This window comes from Lepidochelys kempii, chromosome 1 (genome assembly GCF_965140265.1).
Source record: "Lepidochelys kempii isolate rLepKem1 chromosome 1, rLepKem1.hap2, whole genome shotgun sequence".
NCBI classification, from domain to species: Eukaryota; Metazoa; Chordata; order Testudines; family Cheloniidae; genus Lepidochelys; species Lepidochelys kempii.
Genome location: NC_133256.1, coordinates 286,118,816 through 286,138,608, shown reverse-complemented (window position 1 = coordinate 286,138,608; position 19,793 = coordinate 286,118,816). Strand labels below are relative to the sequence as shown.

General features: G+C 43.6%; 1 protein-coding gene across 2 annotated transcripts in view; it reads right to left on the bottom strand.

Moving 5' to 3' along the window:
- Positions 1-2,821, bottom strand: part of CPM (carboxypeptidase M) — a 67,154-nt gene extending 64,333 nt beyond the window's left edge. For both annotated transcript variants that reach the window (XM_073327826.1, XM_073327827.1), the window contains exons 1-2: positions 2,720-2,821; positions 2,353-2,512 (exon numbers count right to left, since the gene is read on the bottom strand). In XM_073327826.1, the coding sequence (XP_073183927.1) occupies positions 2,353-2,512; positions 2,720-2,725 (166 nt within the window). In that variant the 5' untranslated portion in view covers positions 2,726-2,821. The remainder of the gene's footprint in view (positions 1-2,352; positions 2,513-2,719) is intronic.
- Between the last annotated feature and the right edge of the window lie 16,972 nt (positions 2,822-19,793).

Below are 19,793 nucleotides of genomic sequence, written 5' to 3'. Positions count from 1 at the left end.
AAGGTCCCTCAAGATAAAAATATTAAAAGTGTCAATATTAATTAGCATTAACATTTGAGAACAAGCCTCCATTGGGGTGGATAGTTTAGATGACCTACTAGAATTAGTCCATCTCTGAATTCTTTGATTCTCTTTTTAGTTTGGTCCTTACTCATTATTTGCTGATCAGTTATTTCCTTAAATCAAGAGCGAGTGAGTGGTCTGGCAGCTGCTTTCACACTTAATACCAGTGATGATTGATATCTAGCCAAAACAGAAGAGACTGGACTTTAAAAATCAAATTCTCTTTCAGACAAGTACTGTTGTATTCAGAAAATGTGAAGTCACACATTTACCTTTATTTTTAACCCTACATGAAAGAGCAACTCTACCTACTATAGTTCTTCATGCTAATTCGCCTATAATGATGCAGCTTTATCTAGAACACAATCATAGATTTGATCATTGCTACAATTGCTCTTGCTTAAGCAAAAACAGATTAATCAGGATTATGTGAACATGTTTCTCAAGAATGTAGTTCCTCATCTCTAACTTTATACCGTATTTCTTAGAATAATTTCTTGTTCCATGATCAAATGAAAAGTACTGTACGTACATAAATTTCTTTTCAGAACACTTGACAAGACATGCATAAATGTAGGTGTACGCTAATGTCCTTATTAAATTGGATTTTTAAATTTCTTTAAATAAAAAATTGATTCCCAACTGACCAAAATTGATTCCCAACTGACCGGTAGCTGTCTGGCATTGCAAGCTTCCGCAGGGCTATTGCTGCTCGCTTCTCAACTGTGAGGGCTGCTCTCTTCTTGGTATTCTGGCACCTCAGGGCAGGGGAAAGCAAGTCACAAAGTTCCATGAAAGTGCCCTTACGCATGCGAAAGTTTCGCAGCCACTGGGAATCGTCCCAGACCTGCAACACTATGCGGTCCCACCAGTCTGTGCTTGTTTCCTGAGCCCAGAATCGGCGTTCCACAGCATGAACCTGCCCCATTAGCACCATGATGCATGCATTGGCAGGGCCCATGCTTTGAGAGAAACCTACGTCCATGTCCTGATCACTCACGTGACTGCGCTGATGTCGCCTCCTCGCCCGGTATCGCTCTGCCAGGTTCTGGTGCTGCATATACTGCTGGATAATGCGTGTGGTGTTTAATGTGCTCCTAATTGCCAAAGTGAGCTGAGCAGCCTCCATGCTTGCCTTGGTATGGCGTCTGCACAGCTAACTCAAGGAAAAAGGCGCAAAATGATTGTCTGCCCTTGCTTTCACGGAGGGAGGGAGGGAACGGGGGCCTGACGATATGTACCCAGAACGACCCGCGACAATGTTTTAGCCCCATCAGGCATTGGGATCTCACACCAGAATTCCAATGGGCAGCGGAGACTGCGGGAACTGTAGGATAGCTACCCACAATGCAACACTCCGGAAGTCGATGCCTGCCTCGGTACTGTGGAAGCGCTCCGCCGAGTTAATGCACTTAATGCACTTAGAGCATTTTCTGTGGGGACACACACACTCAAATATATAAAACCGATTTCTAAAAAACCGACTTCTATAAATTCGACCTAATTTCGTAGTGTAGACATACCCTATATTTTCCCAAAGAGCTTGAGAGTTGGTGTTAAATGAGGGACACAATAGTCTTGATTTCAGCACCAAAGTACTTTTTACTTGTACTTGTTGGAATAGTGGGTGAATCCAGGAAGACTATATATCTTTTAAAGTTATCCATAAATTAGAAAATACACATTACAATATCATTGTGACTGGCTTGGACTTTTAGTAAGTTGGACATCTTACACCCATTTAAAAAATATTGAAATCAGCTACATTTTTGAAGTTGTAGCCCTGGAACTGTCTAACTTCAGAGCCCTATTTCAAAGGATAAGTTACATTGTGGTTTAATATAACTAAATGTTGCATTCAGTAGGTTTGTTACTACAGTTTGAGAGACAGCAACACACAAATCCCTGAAGGGGCAAATGTAAGTAGACCGATGCTAGGAACTACAGAAATAGAGCAGTCGCCAAGCCCTCTACTTGTATCGCAATCAACTACCTGAGTATGTCAAATATCAAAGCATCTGCTCCCAGGCACAAAATACTGAGTTGAGAATTATACCGTTTTTGGCTAGAAGTCATAAATCAAGGCGCAGTTAGATCAGACGTGGGTTTCCCCACTAGCCATTCGTCATAGGTTAATGAATTCACATGCGGATAAACATCTTTACACCGTCTGACTTTTTATTGTAGCTGCTCTTCAAATACTTTATAACAAACAGACACCTTCCCCCCCCCACCCCCCCGCCACCCCCGGTCTCCAGCGGCTCCGGAGCTTGCCCCGCAGCAGCCTACCTGCCACGGACCGCCCGACGCTGTGCAGGGCGGTGATGGAGGGGTGCCGCCGGTGCACCTCCTCCAGGAACGTCCCCAGCTGCTCGCTGCGGTGATAGCTGAACTCCAAGCCGAGCAGCGCCGGGAGCAGGAGCGCCAGGCACAGGCTGCCGCCCGCCTCCTGGAAGCAAACAGAGACGCCGTGTGACACCGGGGGGCCCCGCTCGCCACGGGCCCGCCGGCTCCCGGGGCTCAGCGCCTCCTCGTCCCACCGCCCCTTCCCCCGAGACGCCGGGCTGAAGCCGGCCTGTCGTCCCGCCCGGGCTGAGACAGGCGCCCGCCCCACACGCCTTGTTGCCGGCAGCAGCAGCCCGGGGCGCGCTCCTACCCGCATGGCTCTGGCTCGGAGCAGCAGCGGCGGCGGCGCCCGCAACCTCCCGGCACAAGCTCGGCAGCCCGGGCAGGAGGCGGTGTGACACCCTCAGGGGACGTGCCCTGCCCGCTGACTGACGCAGGAGCCATCCAGTCTGGTCCCCGGGGCCCGCCCATGGAGGGGGGCGGTGAGAAGGGGTCGGGTCTGTTTCCCCCTCTCCCGCCCTCACCAGCCCCGGCGGAGCTCGAGGCTCTGCGGGAGGCAGCCGGGCGGCGTGGAGCGTGGACGGTCTCACCTACTCCAGGAAAGGTTGGTGGGGGGCAGCTGAGCCCTCAGCAGGAAGGGTCCCTGCCGTGGCCACCGGCCTGAAATGCTGAGCGGGGTAATGCGAGGCTCAGGGGCTGGAAACGTCCCGCTGATTGCAACGTTGCGACAAGCCCATGGCTGAGCCTTTTCACGCCAGGGATCCCCACTAAATCCCACTTCTCAAAAGGAAAAACCAGTCCCCAGTCACATGGGGTGGGGCGGGAAGAAGGGTGGTGAGGGGCAGACTAGGTAGAGGGGTAATCAGGGGTGGCTGCTGCTGCCTCAGTTTCTCCAGCTGCAGAAGGTGGATAATACACCTGCCTCTGTGACACAGGTGTTTTAATATACTTAAAAATAGGCAACGATTTAGTTAAGCAAAGAAGATTAAAGAGGATTTTTCATGGAAAAATGTAAATGTTGAGGGGGTGAATATAAACCATGAAACTTTAAAATAGAAAGTATGTGTGTGTACACAAAGTTTTATTACAAGCTACATCTATGAGGAGAACATAAAAGAGAACACCTGCTAGCTGGCGTAGACAGACACCTCTTACATATCACTGCATGCATTTTAAAATGTCCTTGAGTCACATTTGTGTGATGTCAGGTTCTCCTCTTCCACTTTTGCTTCCCTCTCCCATAAGAAGCCCTTTTTAAAAGTTACTTGTTTAAGTTTTAACAGTTTACAGATGATCACTGTACAGGTATCTGAAATACAATATATGGCTCCAGGCCTGCAAAGACTTAAGCACACCTTTAACTTTATACACTGTGAGTAGTCCCATTAAACATATGTGTATTTGCCTGCTAAAGATAAAATGGCAGAATATTTTTCATTTAAACCCCTGTTCTTACATGCTCATAACATTCACCTTTTGGGGCTGAACTTGTCCATGTCCATCCTTGAGGTCTGCCTAAATGTGCTTTGTTGGTTTAAATTTGAACAAATTCTTTTCAGCAATTTGAGTTATGTAAGTATGAAAAGTAAACACCATTCTCATTAAAAAAACCAAAAACCCATACATCCAAAAACAGGGCTACAGTAAAAATAATTGATGTTTAAAGCCTCCAACTTGGTATGGACAAATCCTTCACTGAAAACTAATGTTGGTAGTAAGCATTTATACAGTTCTGTAAATGTCAGGGCTTTGTACAGCTTTAGGTCAGGGTCCTGAAGTATTTATAATGTAAAGACAAGTAAAAGAGCGAGGAGAGAATAGAGTATTTGCTGTATACCAACCCCAACTCTGCAATGACATGGAACAGCCATTCCCATAGGAAGACTTTAAAATACTCTTGTTCGCTGGGAGAAGCACTCATGTTCCCATAGCCTGTCAGAACCTTCCCCCCCAAAACAGCGAATTGTGCTCATCATCACTAATCCCAATCATAAAAGGAGCACATACACAATATCTGGGTGCAGACAAAGGATTGACCAGTCTGTATGCACACAAAATTCAATTATCAGCTACTGTACATGCTTGCACGAGGGCATGATGCTGTGCTATAAAAGTCAAAGTCAGTGTGCTGCAAGCTGGTGTTTGGAAAAATCTTCCTAACAAGTAGCAATAAAAAGTTTATAGTGTACCTAACACCCATACTGTGTTTCTGAAACACCTTAAAAAAGCTGCTTCAGAATTAAACTAAAAATTCTAATGAATTATCTTCCCCCTCTCTTGCCTTCCCTCCTCCCTCCCCCCTTCAATGTTGCAATCAGATATATGAAGGCACAGGGGCCAGCCAAACAGAATTGAGTATAGAAGCAGGGCTGCCTCGCCCTGTAAAAGTCAAGCTGTCTTTGTTACGGCTGTCCAGCTCAAGTTGGGATTTACCACTGTTGCTTCCCAGAGGATCTGGTTTATCTGAGACTACTGGAATGGCAAAGGTAGTCAGGGGTATCCTTGGGGTTCAGTTTATTATCTATTTATTATTGTTAATAGTGAACAAAGCCCAGGGACTAGAATACATATTCCTTATGTATATCCCTATGTTTGTAATTTTTGGCTAAAAATTTAGCCTTTTTAAAAATTAATTCATACATCATGTCAGCATGGTCCAGGGATAGGGCACTGGACTAAGTCAGGAATCCTGGGTTCTGTCCAGGGCCCGTGCAAGGATATTTTGCACCCTAGGTGAAACTTCCACCTTGCGCCCCCCCTCCCCTGCACATTGGTTCATTGAGGGGCAAATCCCAACGAGCCTTTATAGACCTCCGGGGCCAGCCTGCCCAGGGGCCAGCTGTGCCCAGGGGCTGCTCCCCAGGCCAGGTTCCCCCCTCCCCACCCCCTGAACTCTCCTGGAGGGTGCACAGCCCCCCCTCGAGCCCTCCCCATCCCACCCTGGTGGCCCCCGTGCTCCCTGTCTCCTGCCTACCCCAACCCCTCTCCACACCCCCGCCCTCTGACAGTCCCCCCGAGAACTCCCAACCCATCCACCCCCCCCTGCTCCCTGCCTGCCCCGACCCCGCTCCTGCCTGCAGGAGCCCCCCCCCACCCCGGGTTGGTGCTGGGCCACAGCCTAGGCAGGAGGGGCTGGGGGTGCGGATGTGCCCCGCTAGCTGCGCTACCGCCTTTGCAGGGCTGCTGCCCCCTGAGTCACGCCAGCTCACCCATGGCTGGGGCTCACCGCCCCCGCAAGCCAATGCTCTGGCTCTCCGGTGCCTCCAGAAGACAGCTCCTCCCTGCCGAGCCAGGGTACCGCTTTTTGGCGCCCCCAACCACTTGGTGCCCTAGGCAACCAGCTAGCTCACCTAGTGGTTTCACTGGCCCTGGTTCTGTCCCTGACTCTGCCACTGACCTTGGGCATGTCTTTTTATCTCTCAGTTCTCCTGTTTCTCCATCTATAAAATGGGGATAACATTTGCCTAATTCCCACTTGATTTCAGTGGGAATTAGATGCCTAAGTACCTTAGAGGATCTGGGCCTCTGAGCACTACCAGTGAAAAGTGCTATATAAGAATAAGTATTATATTCTGAAATCTCCTAAGTTTTAATTGCAGCAACTTTTTACTGACAATTTTTAATTGGTAGAATGAACCAAACATGGTCATGCAAATAATTGGGTTATTATTACAAGAAGAATACCTGATGTTTATGACTTCATCTTTAAAATGCTTTACAAATATTGTACAATTAAGGGCCCAATCCTTCATTCCTTCCACTGAAGTCAGTGTGAGTTTCAGTATGCCACTTTTAGATGCACAACAAATGCAGGCTCTAACTGCTTTATTAGACAAATGTAAGTCACATTTTAAAGTATGTCCCATTGTATTTTAAAAGTGATCAATATAGCTGTGTAAAATATACATATTTTTCTGTAGGAGTAACAGCATTTCCAACCAAGTGTTCAAAAATCATAAGTCAGACCCCCCCCCAAATCACAATATTAGCTTTAAAATCATAAGATTCATTTAATGTTTTTATTTCTCCTATCGTTTGAGCGTTTAGGGCACACTTGAATCATATTTTCATTTCAGGCTTTTTGCCACAACTATGAGGACTAAAAATGTACTATTTTTTTAAATAAAAAAAATGAAAACTGAGATTCTCACCCAATCCCATCTCTCCAGGAGCTGGGGCTTTAAGAAAAATAGCAAATATTGAAAGATTTACAATAAAATTGCAAGAATTGGCAACAATGAAAATCCAACCCTCCATCTCTCCACGCTGGTGTCAGCAGAGGGAGTATGGACAGCACAGGAAAGACAGTCTCCCTGCTCTCACTTCCTGTGCCTGAGGCCACTGTAGCCCTCAGAAACTGGAAGAAAAGCAATTACAGGGAAAGTTCTGCTCAGTCTCTGCATTCCTCGGATGGAGCATGTTCAGTGCAGACAGAAAAATCCTCAAAGAATTTTGCTGCCCAACTCCACAAATCTCTACTGAACATTTGTGAACTGAGACTTTTCAAAAACTCATAATTTACCCAAATTTGAGTGAATTTTCCCAAGGCACCAGTGTGATTTCTTTTCCCTCTCCACCACCCCTATATCCAGCCACATTTCAAATCCCTGCTCCAAAAGCATTGAGGTGCTAGAGCTTCTCAACATGGCAGTTGTAATAATTTTTGTTAACATGGGCAAAACAATGTATTTTCCCCCATTTTCATTCTTGGAAACAGCTGACCCATATTAGCTGAAAATGCCAAACAAACAAAACAAAGCTAAACGAAACAAAAAACAGCCTATGGCAGACACCCAGCATGGAAACTTTCAGCCCAAGCACTTAAAGTTTGGCAAAGCTATGAGCAAGTGAAAACGGGATCTTATAGTTGAAAGTATCAGGCAACTTCAACTATATGCAGTGCTACCAACTTTGGCTATAAAATTGGAAAGGATTGGATTATTTCTACAAAAATTAAATACTTTTCTTGTTTTGGACCAAGTGTCATTCCCTTGATTTAGAGAGATGTCAGCCTTAAGATCTATTTCCCAAATATTTTCAACACCTTTTATAATGATTGTTAAAGTCTGAGGTTGAAAGAGCCTGACATAGGAAAGTCAAAGAACCTGCAAAGAAAAAATTAGGATAGCATCAAGATTTATTTTAAAACATGCTTCAGAGGCATGCTTCAGAAATTGGTATATGACAATTTTTTTAAAGTCCTCTATCTTGTGACACCTTGCAATGAAAGTAAAATGGCAGTAGTGTAAACCTATCTTTTGTAATTGTCCAGTGCAAGGTCTTTTGCACCTTCTTCTGAAGTATCTTGTACTGGTCACTGTAAGAGACAGGATACTAGATTAAATGGACCATTGTTCTGATCTAGAATGGCAATTCCTACATTTCTATTAGAAGAAAACTCTCTGCTTTGATTACATAAAAAGTTGTCAAATGTTATAAAATTGTGTTAAACTATTTTAAGTAAGTATTTGTATTGTGCAATTTAGTTTATCAAACATTTACATTTTAAAAATGAAGATATAAGACAGCTAAGTTTCTAGTTGCAGGGCTGCTTGAAAGATTATCCTAATGGCACCATTCAAGTGAGTGGGGGAGGAAGGCAAATTTCTTCAGCCTGTATTGAGTCTAGGATGGGTCATAGTTCTATTGACAGACATAAAAAAAAATCAATGTACATGACTCTGAGGTAGAAAAGGAGGATGCAAATAGCATGGTGAAAAAACATGGATGTAATTACTTAACTTGACTGGAACAATTAAAATCACATCTGATGTCATGCAATTGTAACCTTTGGGTGGGCTAGAGTTCACTTCGTTTCCTGTCTCTAGTGCCTTAAAAAAACAAACCCCAACTCCCATAGAAAGTAGCTGGATACCCAGAGTTCAGTCTCTAAGGATTTTCAGCAAGGATTGCACAGGGTCAACCTCTCCACATTCAAGTCTCAAAAGGAACTAAAGAAATGAATTTAATTAGATAATTTTATAAAATCTTATGATAAAGAAATAAGAATAATTTTTACAGCAGGACCTGGCTATTTTATAATCCACAGACATTACCTTCACAGTTATACATAAAGAGAACAAATTAAAATCTGAACAGTCCAGTCCCCACAGAAATACAATGAGAAGAAACTGAAAGTTCCCAAAAGCTTAGGTTTAGTTCACCTAAGTCTCAGTTAGAGTCTTTGATCACCAAATCTATACAGTCTGCTGAGTCTCAAACAACATCTTCCTTCCACTTGCTTGTAGGAATCTTCAGCTGGAATCTATGCAGACTCTTCCTCTGCTGAAATCACTGCTAGCCGGTCAGCTAACTGATTAATCAATCACTCAGTTAAAGTGTATAGATTTAAAGAAAACCCTGTTACAAGAAAATACAAAACTGAGAATAGCAAAATAGAAACGACTCTTTCCCCATTACTACATTTAAAGAAAAGTTGGTGAATCCGACTAGTTGAGACAATTTAACTAGAACAGTTTGGCTAAAATCAAAACATTCAACGCATACAATTAAAACATAAGTTATTTTTCGCCTCCCGATTTCCCCTTGCTATAATTAGCATTGCCCATGCTTCCCTGTTACAGGGTTAACAATATCACTAGCCTGCTGCAAAATGCTTCAAAGTTAGGGATAACAGCCTGCGTTCTGCTCCTGGGTTCAGCTTCTCCCAACTCACACAGGGCACATGGCTGTGGAAGTAGATAAAGGGAATTTGGATGCAGGCCTCTGAAATGAGCAGGAGTCAGGCTAACTCTTGCTTTAATAACGCGAGATTTGTAGAAGCGGGGATAGTGCGAAGCGAGTGGAAAAGAACTGTGAAAGAGGCTGTTGTGACCTTGTATTAGATAAGAATAGAATGCTGACTATAAGAGAAACGGTGAGAAAAATAAGAGATCATGAGGGAATATGTATTAAACAATCTGCAGTTGTTGCTTATTATTGTCTGTAATAAAGGTATAAATACTTGCTCTAATTGTTTATCTGGGAGAGACCTGCCTAGGTGGGGGAAACCCTGTGTCCTAGTGCAGTCTCTCCCTCTGTGCAATTGCTTGAGATAATCAAGTGTATCTGATTTGCTGCACCCAACCTGAGAGTGAGAACTGTGTTTTTCTCCGACAATCTGGGGGCTGGTCCGGGATGGCAATGCCTGCAGAGACAACGGCAGCTGCTGCAAACCTTCTCCTTCGAACCCCATGGTGTCACATTAGGAGGAAGAGACCTTTTGAAATCTCTATTGGGGTATCGGAGGAGGACTGCCCGTGAGGCCGCCTGTCCCTTTTGGGCTTACGCCATCTGAACTTATTGATTGTGCAGCAAGATCAGATACAGAGCAGTGCTGGGGAACTATTTTGCCCCCCCCAATAAGGTTAGTTTGATGTGGTGCTGGGGACTTAGTTTTGCCATCCCCAATAAGATTAATGTACTGGTACTGAGGGGTTGTTACCCCCTCACATAAGGGAAAGGTTGTATTAAGTCCGGACATAAGGTAAAGATGCATCGTGGTACGCAGGAATAGAGGCGTGTGTGTGAATGAGGGCCGCCGGAAGACGCCCAGAGCACCCTGCGAAGCCAAAGGCTCGTGACTGGGGCTGTCTCTAACGCAAGCCCGGTGGACTGCACCTCAGTGGATCAGTAAAAGATCCTGACTAGGGGGGGCTGTCTCTGCATGGCATTGCCCAGAGAGCAGCCTGCCTGGGTCTAGGGTTGTGTGCCTCTATCCATTTTGTCCCTTTCTCCCACGCTTATGAGCCACTGATTGATCTGACCATCTCACTGGAAGCAATCAGAGTAAGCGGCGCTGTCTCTCTGAGACTAGCCGACGCTCTTTGCTGAAGGGAGGTGTAGGAAGGTCGTGGACATCTTGATAAATCTTTCCTGTGTGAGTGATTTGAGCAGAAGAGATATTCTTAGCTTATCAGCTCCCTGCTGTGTGTCTAGAAAATGGGTGAGGGACAGTCTAAATATTCCCCCATATCCCCTAAGGGTACCCTGGCATATCACATGTACGTACATTATGGTCCTAGGACCTGCAGGTATTTGGAAAATTGGAATCTTTACACATGTGATAATCCATCTAAACAATTCCCACTAGAAGGTACCTTCGATTTAAATAAAATCATACACCTCAGAGGAAGCCACAAAGAGACTCCACGAGTCTTGGGTGTGGAGTGTAAAGGACTCCCAGGAAAAATTAAAAACTGAAGTACAGGCTTTGAAACGAAATGTAAAGCATCCGGATGCCTCCCAAATTATTTTTTGTTAACCCCTTGGCTTCTTTATATTCCCAATTAATTAAGGCTGAAGTCAAGGAGGGAAAGGAACAGGTTAATCTGAAAAGTTAGCTTGGCCTAGAGATAAGAAGAGAGCTGCTTTGCGTTCAAGGTCAAGAATCGACACAGACCATGCCAAGCACAAAAAAAATCTGCTTTCAGCCCCAGCTGGCTGTGAAGAAAATATAAACAAAGGTAAAACAAAGGCAAATAAGTTGCAGGACTGAGATTACATTTCGAAGGTTAGCCACCTGGTGAGACCCAACAGTCTGCCTTTGCAACCCTGGAGCCGATGTGGTTTGGGGACGCTAAAGAAGCCACAGGTAGCCGGCCTGGACTGGAATACCTCCCAAAAGTGGAAGCAAGTTGGAAATTTTTACAGTATATCTCTGGACAATCTGTGCACAGGATAACCTCCCATCCATCTCTCTCTCTCTCTCCTACCCGCTGGGCCTGGCCAGCTCAGGAAGCGTGTTTGTGAGTATAAAAGAGGATCAGGGTTTGAGCATTAACGTTTTTCTTCCCTTGAGTACTGTTATTTTATTAATTAATGCTTTAAATTCAGTCACATGATGTGTTCTCTTCATCTCTACCCTATGATTCTGTGGTCTTAGGCTGATCAACTAAGGCACAGGCAAACTGGTAATGAAAAATCTGTCACAGTTTTAATGGAAAATTGAGGAGGGGGAGAACCCTGCACACCATCTCTCTTTTGCCCTTGATATTTTACTTTTGCTTTGTTTGGCACAGTTGGTTTTATATGTTAAGAATTGCATGATTAAAGGTGAGTCCCACTCTCAGCCGCAGTAGGTCTGAGAAGTGGAGAGGGGTTTAGCATTCCTCTCTCCACTCCAGTCAGTGATAGAGTGCAAGTGGATGTAATCCTGGTTGTAGAAGGCCAGGTTGGTGGAGGGGTGGACTCGGGGAGTCTCGCTCCACGCATATAATCCTTGGCGCATATGACCTTAACCGTAGCATGCCTGGGGTACAAAGAGGAGTTGGGGATAAGGAAAGAGATGTGTACCTGACAGCTAGAATTGAGCAATTAAAAGTATAGATTATGAACCGGGCAGAAACTCAAACCTATGCCCAGAACAAGTTGTAAGCCTTAAGAAGGACTTCCAGGCAGAAAAGAAAGCACTGATTAAGCAAGTACCAGTCCTTCAGAGACTTGTCAAAATGTAACCATTTGTGGTCAGCATGTGCCATAACAGCAGTGTGTCTGCCGTAAGAGGAAATTAAATAGTTAAAACGCCAATTGGCCGTGCATTCTGTCCAGGTGACAAGCCTCAAGGCAGAGGACTCGGGTAGCCCTTGTGTCATAAATATAAAGGGAAGGGTAAACCCCTTTGAAATCCTTCCTGGCCAGGGGAAAGCTCCTCTCACCTGTAAAGGGTTAAGAAGCTAAAGGTAACCTCGCTGGCACCTGACCAAAATGACCAATGAGGAGACAAGATACTTTCAAAAGCTGGGAGGAGGGAGAGAAACAAAGGGTCTGTGTGTCTGTCTATATGCTGGTCTTTACCGGGGATAGACCAGGAATGGAGTCTTAGAACTTTTAGTAAGTAATCTAGCTAGGTATGTGTTAGGTTATGATTTCTTTAAATGGCTGAGAAAAGAATTGTGCTGAATAGAATAACTATTTCTGTCTGTGTATCTTTTTTGTAACTTAAGGTTTTGCCTAGAGGGGTTCTCTATGTTTTTGAATCTAATTACCCTGCAAGATATCTACCATCCTGATTTTACAGGGGGGATTTCTTTATTTCTATTTACTTCTATTTTTATTAAGTCTTCTTGTAAGAAAACTGAATGCTTTTTCATTGTTCTCAGATCCAAGGATTGGGTCTGTGGTCACCTATGCAAATTGGTGAGGCTTTTTATCCAACATTCCCCAGGAAAGGGGGGGTGCAAGTGTTGGGAGGATTGTTCATTGTTCTTAAGATCCAAGGGTCTGGGTCTGTAGTCACCTAGGCAAATTGGTGAGGCTTTTTACCAAACCTTGTCCAGGAAGTGGGGTGCAAGGTTTTGGGAAGTATTTTGGGGGGAAGGACGCGTCCAAACAGCTCTTCCCCAGTAACCAGTATTAGTTTGGTGGTGGTAGCAGCCAGTCCAAGGACAACGGGTGGAATATTTTGTACCTTGGGGAAGTTTTGACCTAAGCTGGTAAAGATAAGCTTAGGAGGTTTTTCATGCAGGTCCCCACATCTGTACCCTAGAGTTCAGAGTGGGGGAGGAACCTTGACACCTTGTGAGTGAGAATATTTAAAAGAAGAGACCAGGAGGGGTGGGGGCTAGTCAAGAAGCCCACCCTCCTTGTTAAATTGGTAGTGGGACAAAGCTGGTGTCCATGGAAGGGACAGTTCACAGTGAAAAACAGGATTGGGCCTAAGCGGGCAGGCAACAGATAGAGAGATTGGAAAACAGGTTTGGAAACTTGGAGGGCATAGTGAAAGAAAAGGAGTAAATAATTACAGGAATGGGAAACTTAAATCCCGGAAAAAGAAAAGGAGTACTTGTGGCACCTTAGAGACTAACAAATTTATTTAAGCATAAGCTTTCGTGAGCTACAGCTCACTTCATCAGATGCATGCAGTGGAAAATACAGTGGGGAGATTTTATATACACAGAGAACATGAAACAATGGGTGTTATCATACACACTGTAACGAAAGTGATCAGGTAAGGTGAGCTATTACCAGCAGGAGAGAAAAAACAAAACAAAAACCTTTTGAAGAGACAATCAAGTTGGACCATTTCCAGCAGCTGACAAGAACGTGTGAGGAACAGTAGCGGGGGAAAATAAACATGGGGAAATAGTTTTACTTTGTGTAATGACACATCCACTCCCAGTCTTTATTCAAGCCTAAGTTAATGGTGTCCAGTTTGCAAATTAATTCCAATTCAGCAGTCTCTCGTTGGAGTCTATTTTCGAAGTTTTTTTGTTGAAGAATTGCCACTTTTAGGTCCGTAATCGAGTGACCAGAGATCCCGGAATAATACTTGGAATGGTAAAATCTGAGTTGATTGGGTGTCGTTTTAGGAGATAAGCAAGTGATTTAAGAAAGGAAAGTGAGAAGTTAACACTGTAGTTGCTGGAGGGAATTAAGCAGTTGAACTTTGTGAAATACTAGAAAGAAAAAAGAAAAGGAGTACTTGTGGCACCTTAGAGACTAACCAATTTATTAGAGCATAAGCTTTCGTGAGCTACAGCTCACTTCCTCAGATGCATATCGTGGAAACTGCAGCAGGCTTTATATATACACAGAGAATATGAAACAATACCTACTCCCACCCCACTGTCCTGCTGGTAATAGCTTATCTTACCAGCAGGACAGTGGGGTGGGAGTAGGTATTGTTTCATATTCTCTGTGTATATATAAAGCCTGCTGCAGTTTCCACGATATGCATCTGAGGAAGTGAGCTGTAGCTCACGAAAGCTCATGCTCAAATAAATTGGTTAGTCTCTAAGGTTCCACAAGTACTCCTTTTCTTTTTGTGAATACAGACTAACACGGCTGTTACTTAGAAAGAAAAAGAATTCTTGGTTTCTTTGCAGCCATTTTGAAGAAAAATGGGCCCTTTTCCAAAGGAATGCAATTATACAGTGCTACTTAATATCTTATTAGGCTCCAAGGGGCTTGTCAAGGTTCCTCCCCCACTCTGAACGCTAGGGTACAGATGTGGGGACCTGCATGAAAACCTCCTAAGCTTATCTTTACCAGCTTAGGTCAAAAACTTCCCCAAGGTACAAAATATTACACCCTTTGTCCTTGGATTGGCCGCTACCACCACCAAACTAATACTGGTTACTGGGGAAGAGCTGTTTGGAAGCGTCTTTCCCCCCAAAATACTTCCCAAAACCTTGCACCCCACTTCCTGGACAAGGTTTGGTAAAAAGCCTCACCAATTTGCCTAGGTGACTACAGACCCAGACCCTTGGATCCTAAGAACAATGAACAATCCTCCCAACACTTGCAACCCCCTTTCCTGGGAAATGTTGGATAAAAAGCCTCACCAATTTGCATAGGTGACCACAGACCCAAACCCTTGGATCTGAGAACAATGAGAAAGCATTCAGTTTTCTTACAAGAAGACTTTTAATAGAAATAGGAGTAAATAGAAGTAAAGAAATTCCCTCTGTAAAATCAGAATGGTAGATACCTTACAGGGTAATTAGATTCAAAACATAGAGAATCCCTCTAGGCAAAACCTTAAGTTACAAAAAAGATACACAGACAGAAATAGTTATTCTATTCAGCACAATTCTTTTCTCAGCCATTTAAAGAAATCATAATCTAACACATACCTAGCTAGATTACTTACTAAAAGTTCTAAGACTCCATTCCTGGTCTATCCCCGGTAAAGACCAGCATATAGACAGACCCAGACCCTTTGTTTCTCTCCCTCCTCCCAGCTTTTGAAAGTATCTTGTCTCCTCATTGGTCATTTTGGTCAGGTGCCAGCGAGGTTACCTTTAGCTTTTTAACCCTTTACAGGTGAGAGGAGTTTTCCTCTGGCCAAGAGGGATTTCAAAGGGGTTTACCCTTCCCTTTATATTTATGACAGGGCTACAATAGGTGGTGTCTTCAGATCGCTGTGTGTTTGACATCAGGAGTTAAAAGTAAAAGGCAATCAAAAGTCTGGTAAAGTTAATTGTGTCCTTTTTTAAGTAATAATCTTTAAGCTGTGGATAGCTTTGGATCCAAAAGCAAGCTGGAAAGCATCTGTTTTAATGTAAATTACCTAACTGATAAGGTAGAAGCCACTGAAACCTGGGCTACCTATGAAACAAATACAAGAAAATATGGGTAATTCCTATATTTTGTCTGCAATTAATAAGGGTATTTGTATAAAAAGGAAATATTTTAAGCAATGACTGACTGCCCAGAAGGGGCAGATCTATGTTCTTTTTGTCTTTCAGAAAATCAGAGAAAACTGATGCCAGCTGAAAAGCAATTCAACATACCATGAATTTACTGGCACATTAGGAACTATGTTCTGTCTTGTGGCCAGAATTGCTGTGTTTAATTTTTCATAGGACAGTTTAGTTTAAAACTAAATAGAAGGGTTAAATCAAAATGCAGACACTTGTTTTATTCAACTTGGAATACAAAGTGTTTGGATAATATCAGGAAAATGTGATATACTAAAGTTTAATACATTTGCTTAAGTAAGAAAAAGAAATTTAATTGGCCAGATCTTTTAATTGAAAACATTGTTAAAATTTGCACACCAACAGTCTTTGGAAGCAAGGGCATGAAAGGTTAACCCACTCCCCATATTACACATGGGATCCTTCTGGCTACCTCAGATTTCTAGCCAGAGGGCTGGGGAGGGAGGAAAGCTATTGGACACCAGAGGTTGTACCAAGTGGACTCCTCAAAAGTGGGTGTGCTTGTCCTGGCTTGTTGCTCCAAAGCTCCCTGATAAAGTCATTTTACTAGAAGGGTGTATGTGGCATACATTGAACAATAAGACTAAAGTGCTGTATAATGGGCAATGTATAAGTGTTCATTTTTGAACAAAGGTGTGTGAGTAGAAAGTGAAAGTTTCCTTTGCAGGTTAATAGAAGCCAAGAAGGGGAGAAGAAAAAGAACGTAGGACGAGTTAATTCAACACTGTAGCTGGCAGGCTCGGTCCAAAGATAAGACGCTGGCCTGCCCAAAGACACTAGGATTTGGCTGACAGCCAAGAAAGAGGGGGGCTTGAATGTACCCAAGCAGCTGTGAGATCTGCAAAACACTGCCAGACATTAATGAAATGTGTTAGGTCTCTGTATTTAAAGGTGAAAGAAGTACTGCTCCAAGGATCCTGAGCAAACCTGCTATTTGTTAAAACCAGGTGACTGGGTCTCCATAAAGGTCCATCAATTAAAGACTACTCTGGCCCCATGCTAGAAAGGCCCTTATTAAGTCCTGCTAACTACCAACACCGCTGTGAAGTGCCAAGGACTGACTGCCTGGACCCATGTTTCTTACTGCAAAAAGACCCCTCCACCTCAAGATGACTTCACTTCGACTACTGATCAGCCTGTCCCTCCTTCTGGGTTTTTTCTTTCCTCCTTTTGGACAGCAGGGGAAAGGACAAGGTGAAGTGCTAGTAACCTCTCCTTTGTCCACTGACAGAGCTAACCTGCATTCAGCCAAAGAAACCAAAGCACTACAGGATGACGTGCTAGTAACCTCTCCCCTGTATAATGCAAAACCACAACTGTTTCAAGAGAGAAGAAGAAACGCCCATTCTGCTGAAACCACCAAGATTCAAGGATTCCTGACTACAAAAGACATTGAGAATTGGCCTTGCTGGTGAAGACGGAGCATTGTACTTTGGCAGGGTGGGAGTTGCGGGATGTATTCTTGGGAATGTGGAGTAAAGTAGTGGGGTGGGTTTATTTCAGGGGCTGGAATCTGTGCTTATGGGCAAGTACCATCAGAATGCACGGCCCTCCCTAATTGTCTTCCGGATGATGAACACCAAAAACGCCTTACAGCCACGAACATTACTCCCACCATCCCTTCCACCCTTGCAACCACTCCTGTAAGTTACCCAAATACAAATGATACTGTATATTCTAATGAAACCTATTGGCCAAGACCTTCACATCTACGTAATTTATTGAAATGTTGTTCAGAAAATGTATTTTTTAAAGGTTCAGAATAGCTCATATGAGAGAACAATTGAATGGAAAACATTGATACACAGTTGAAATAGAAATATATGATATCACTACAGATGAACCCCGAGAATCAGAAATTGAGATTAATGGGTTCTATAGCGAAGTAGATATGATGGTCGTTCCTGGAGTCTGTAAAATGTTATATGAAAGAGGCCCTCATTGTTATTTGGTCACCCAATTAGTGAATAACCAAACATATACCCAAAGAGTTTGTTCTGTCGCTGGAAATTTTACCTGTACTGAAATTATTCCAGTAACTAATAATTTAACCTGTGCCATATTGCAATATACCCCCTCTTATGCCATTGATGCTAATGCCTCTCGGAAGTATATGAAAGTGTTTAGCCAACAGATGTGGTATAGTACTGTACCAGAAAGAGATGTAGTAGGATATTGATGGACTGTGATTAATGCTACATTAGGGACTATAAAATTCACACTGCCCGTGTCCAGTTTCAGATTACCTCTACATATCCAAATTGCTCAAGAGGGGCTGCCATTAGGTTAACATAACAAAGGGCCTGGGTTTCCTTTAGAAAGAAGAGGGACTTAGCTGGATCCCGATAGGATGGGGCCAATAGTGCAACAGCAATTTGGAATATTTATAGAAACCTAGAACATGAAGAGAAATTAGGACAATTGGAAAAAACCACTGGCCTTATAACTGGAGCACAATTAACCCAGGTTCAGGCTGGAGTGGGTGAATTACATGTTATCTCCGCCCTTAGTTCGATGACCCAGAAGCTGTTAACAGAGATGGTACTGAATATCACTGAGGCTGGGAAGGCATTGCAGTGGGGTCTGGCTTGCTCAGAAATCCAGGATTTCCTGAATGAGCAGCTAATGGCCATTCGGAGTGATCTAGAGCATCAGGCCTGGCCTACTGCCCTTACAGACACTTCAGGAGTATCATCTGATCTGTGGCCAGGGAGACACACTTCGAGATTTTCTGGGTGGAGGTGCAAACGTTCGCCGTGTTCCTTCCAAGCATAGGGACTGGTTGGAGGGATGTGGGCTCCCACATACCATATCCTGCAGGGTCCGTGAGGAGGATGCATGTGGGACTGGGTAATTCACCGAGACATTTGGGAACTTAGACTACCTGGTATGCCTAATCGATTTTTAGTTAGTGCTCCTGGAATAACACCTGACATTTGGATAGGGAGAGGGAGTCAATGGACATTCTGGCCGTTTGAACCCTCACAACTTCAGTGTGTATGCAAACTGAAGCCAGGGGAAGTTGTCACTGTTCATGACAATGTTTGTTGGGAGGATATGGGACAAGGAACTACCCTGATAGGACACCTACTCTTCCAAGCTAATGATAGCTGTGTGCATGTTGAGGCCACCATATTACAAGATATTCATTTTAATCTCACCACTGCTGCAGGCCTGCGGATAGAATTTTTCAATCAGCCCTTAGGTTTCAGATACCTTTTAACTGGACCACCCTAATACCTGATCGATTCCAAAATTTACTTTCACTCCTACCAGAGATTCAGAACTTCTGAGTTACAAGGGTAACTTCATATGCTTCAAAATATGTATCAAGTTGAAAAGTATGCCTTTCGTACCGCTTACGGAGTGTCTACCTTCTGTACTAAGTATGATGTTTTGTGACTAAAACTGTGCAACAACCCCATTATAGTATTATTGTGGGCATGTTATTGCTTGTATTGCTGTTATTTGGTTTAGGGTTATGTTGTTGTTGTTGTAAAAGACGTAATAATAATAATACTTTCCATGTCCATACTAACCATGCGTTGTCATTGTATCCAATTAAAACCCCTCAGGTTGACGTATTTGATGCAGAGTTTGAAATACAAAATGAAATGAAAATGGAAGTTTAAAATTGACAGTTGTGCTGGAAGCACAAAAGGGGGGAGTGTGGAAGTAGATAAAGGGAATTTGGATGCAGGCCTCTGAAATGAGCAGGAGTCAGGCTAACTCTAGCTTTAATAACGCGAGATTTGTAGAAGCGGGGATAGTGCGAAGCGAGTGGAAAAGAACTGTGAAAGAGGCTGTTGTGACCTTGTATTAGATAAGAATAGAATGCTGACTATAAGAGAAACTGTGAGAAAAATAAGAGATCATGAGGGAATATGTATTAAACAATCTGCAGTTGTTGCTTATTATTGTCTGTAATAAAGGTATAAATACTTGCTCTAATTGTTTATCTGGGAGAGACCTGCCTAGGTGGGGGAAACCCTGTGTCCTAGTGCAGTCTCTCCCTCTGTGCAATTGCTTGAGATAATCAAGTGTATCTGATTTGCTGCACCCAACCTGAGAGTGAGAACTGTGTTTTTCTCCAACATGGCCTTCTGCAAAGCAGCTGCCCTGACTGCTTGCCCTCCTGGAGTCTGACTCCAGCAACAGGGAACCTATTGGAGCAGACCCCAAACTACCACACCCAATTCCAAAAGCTTCTGTATGTGGAAT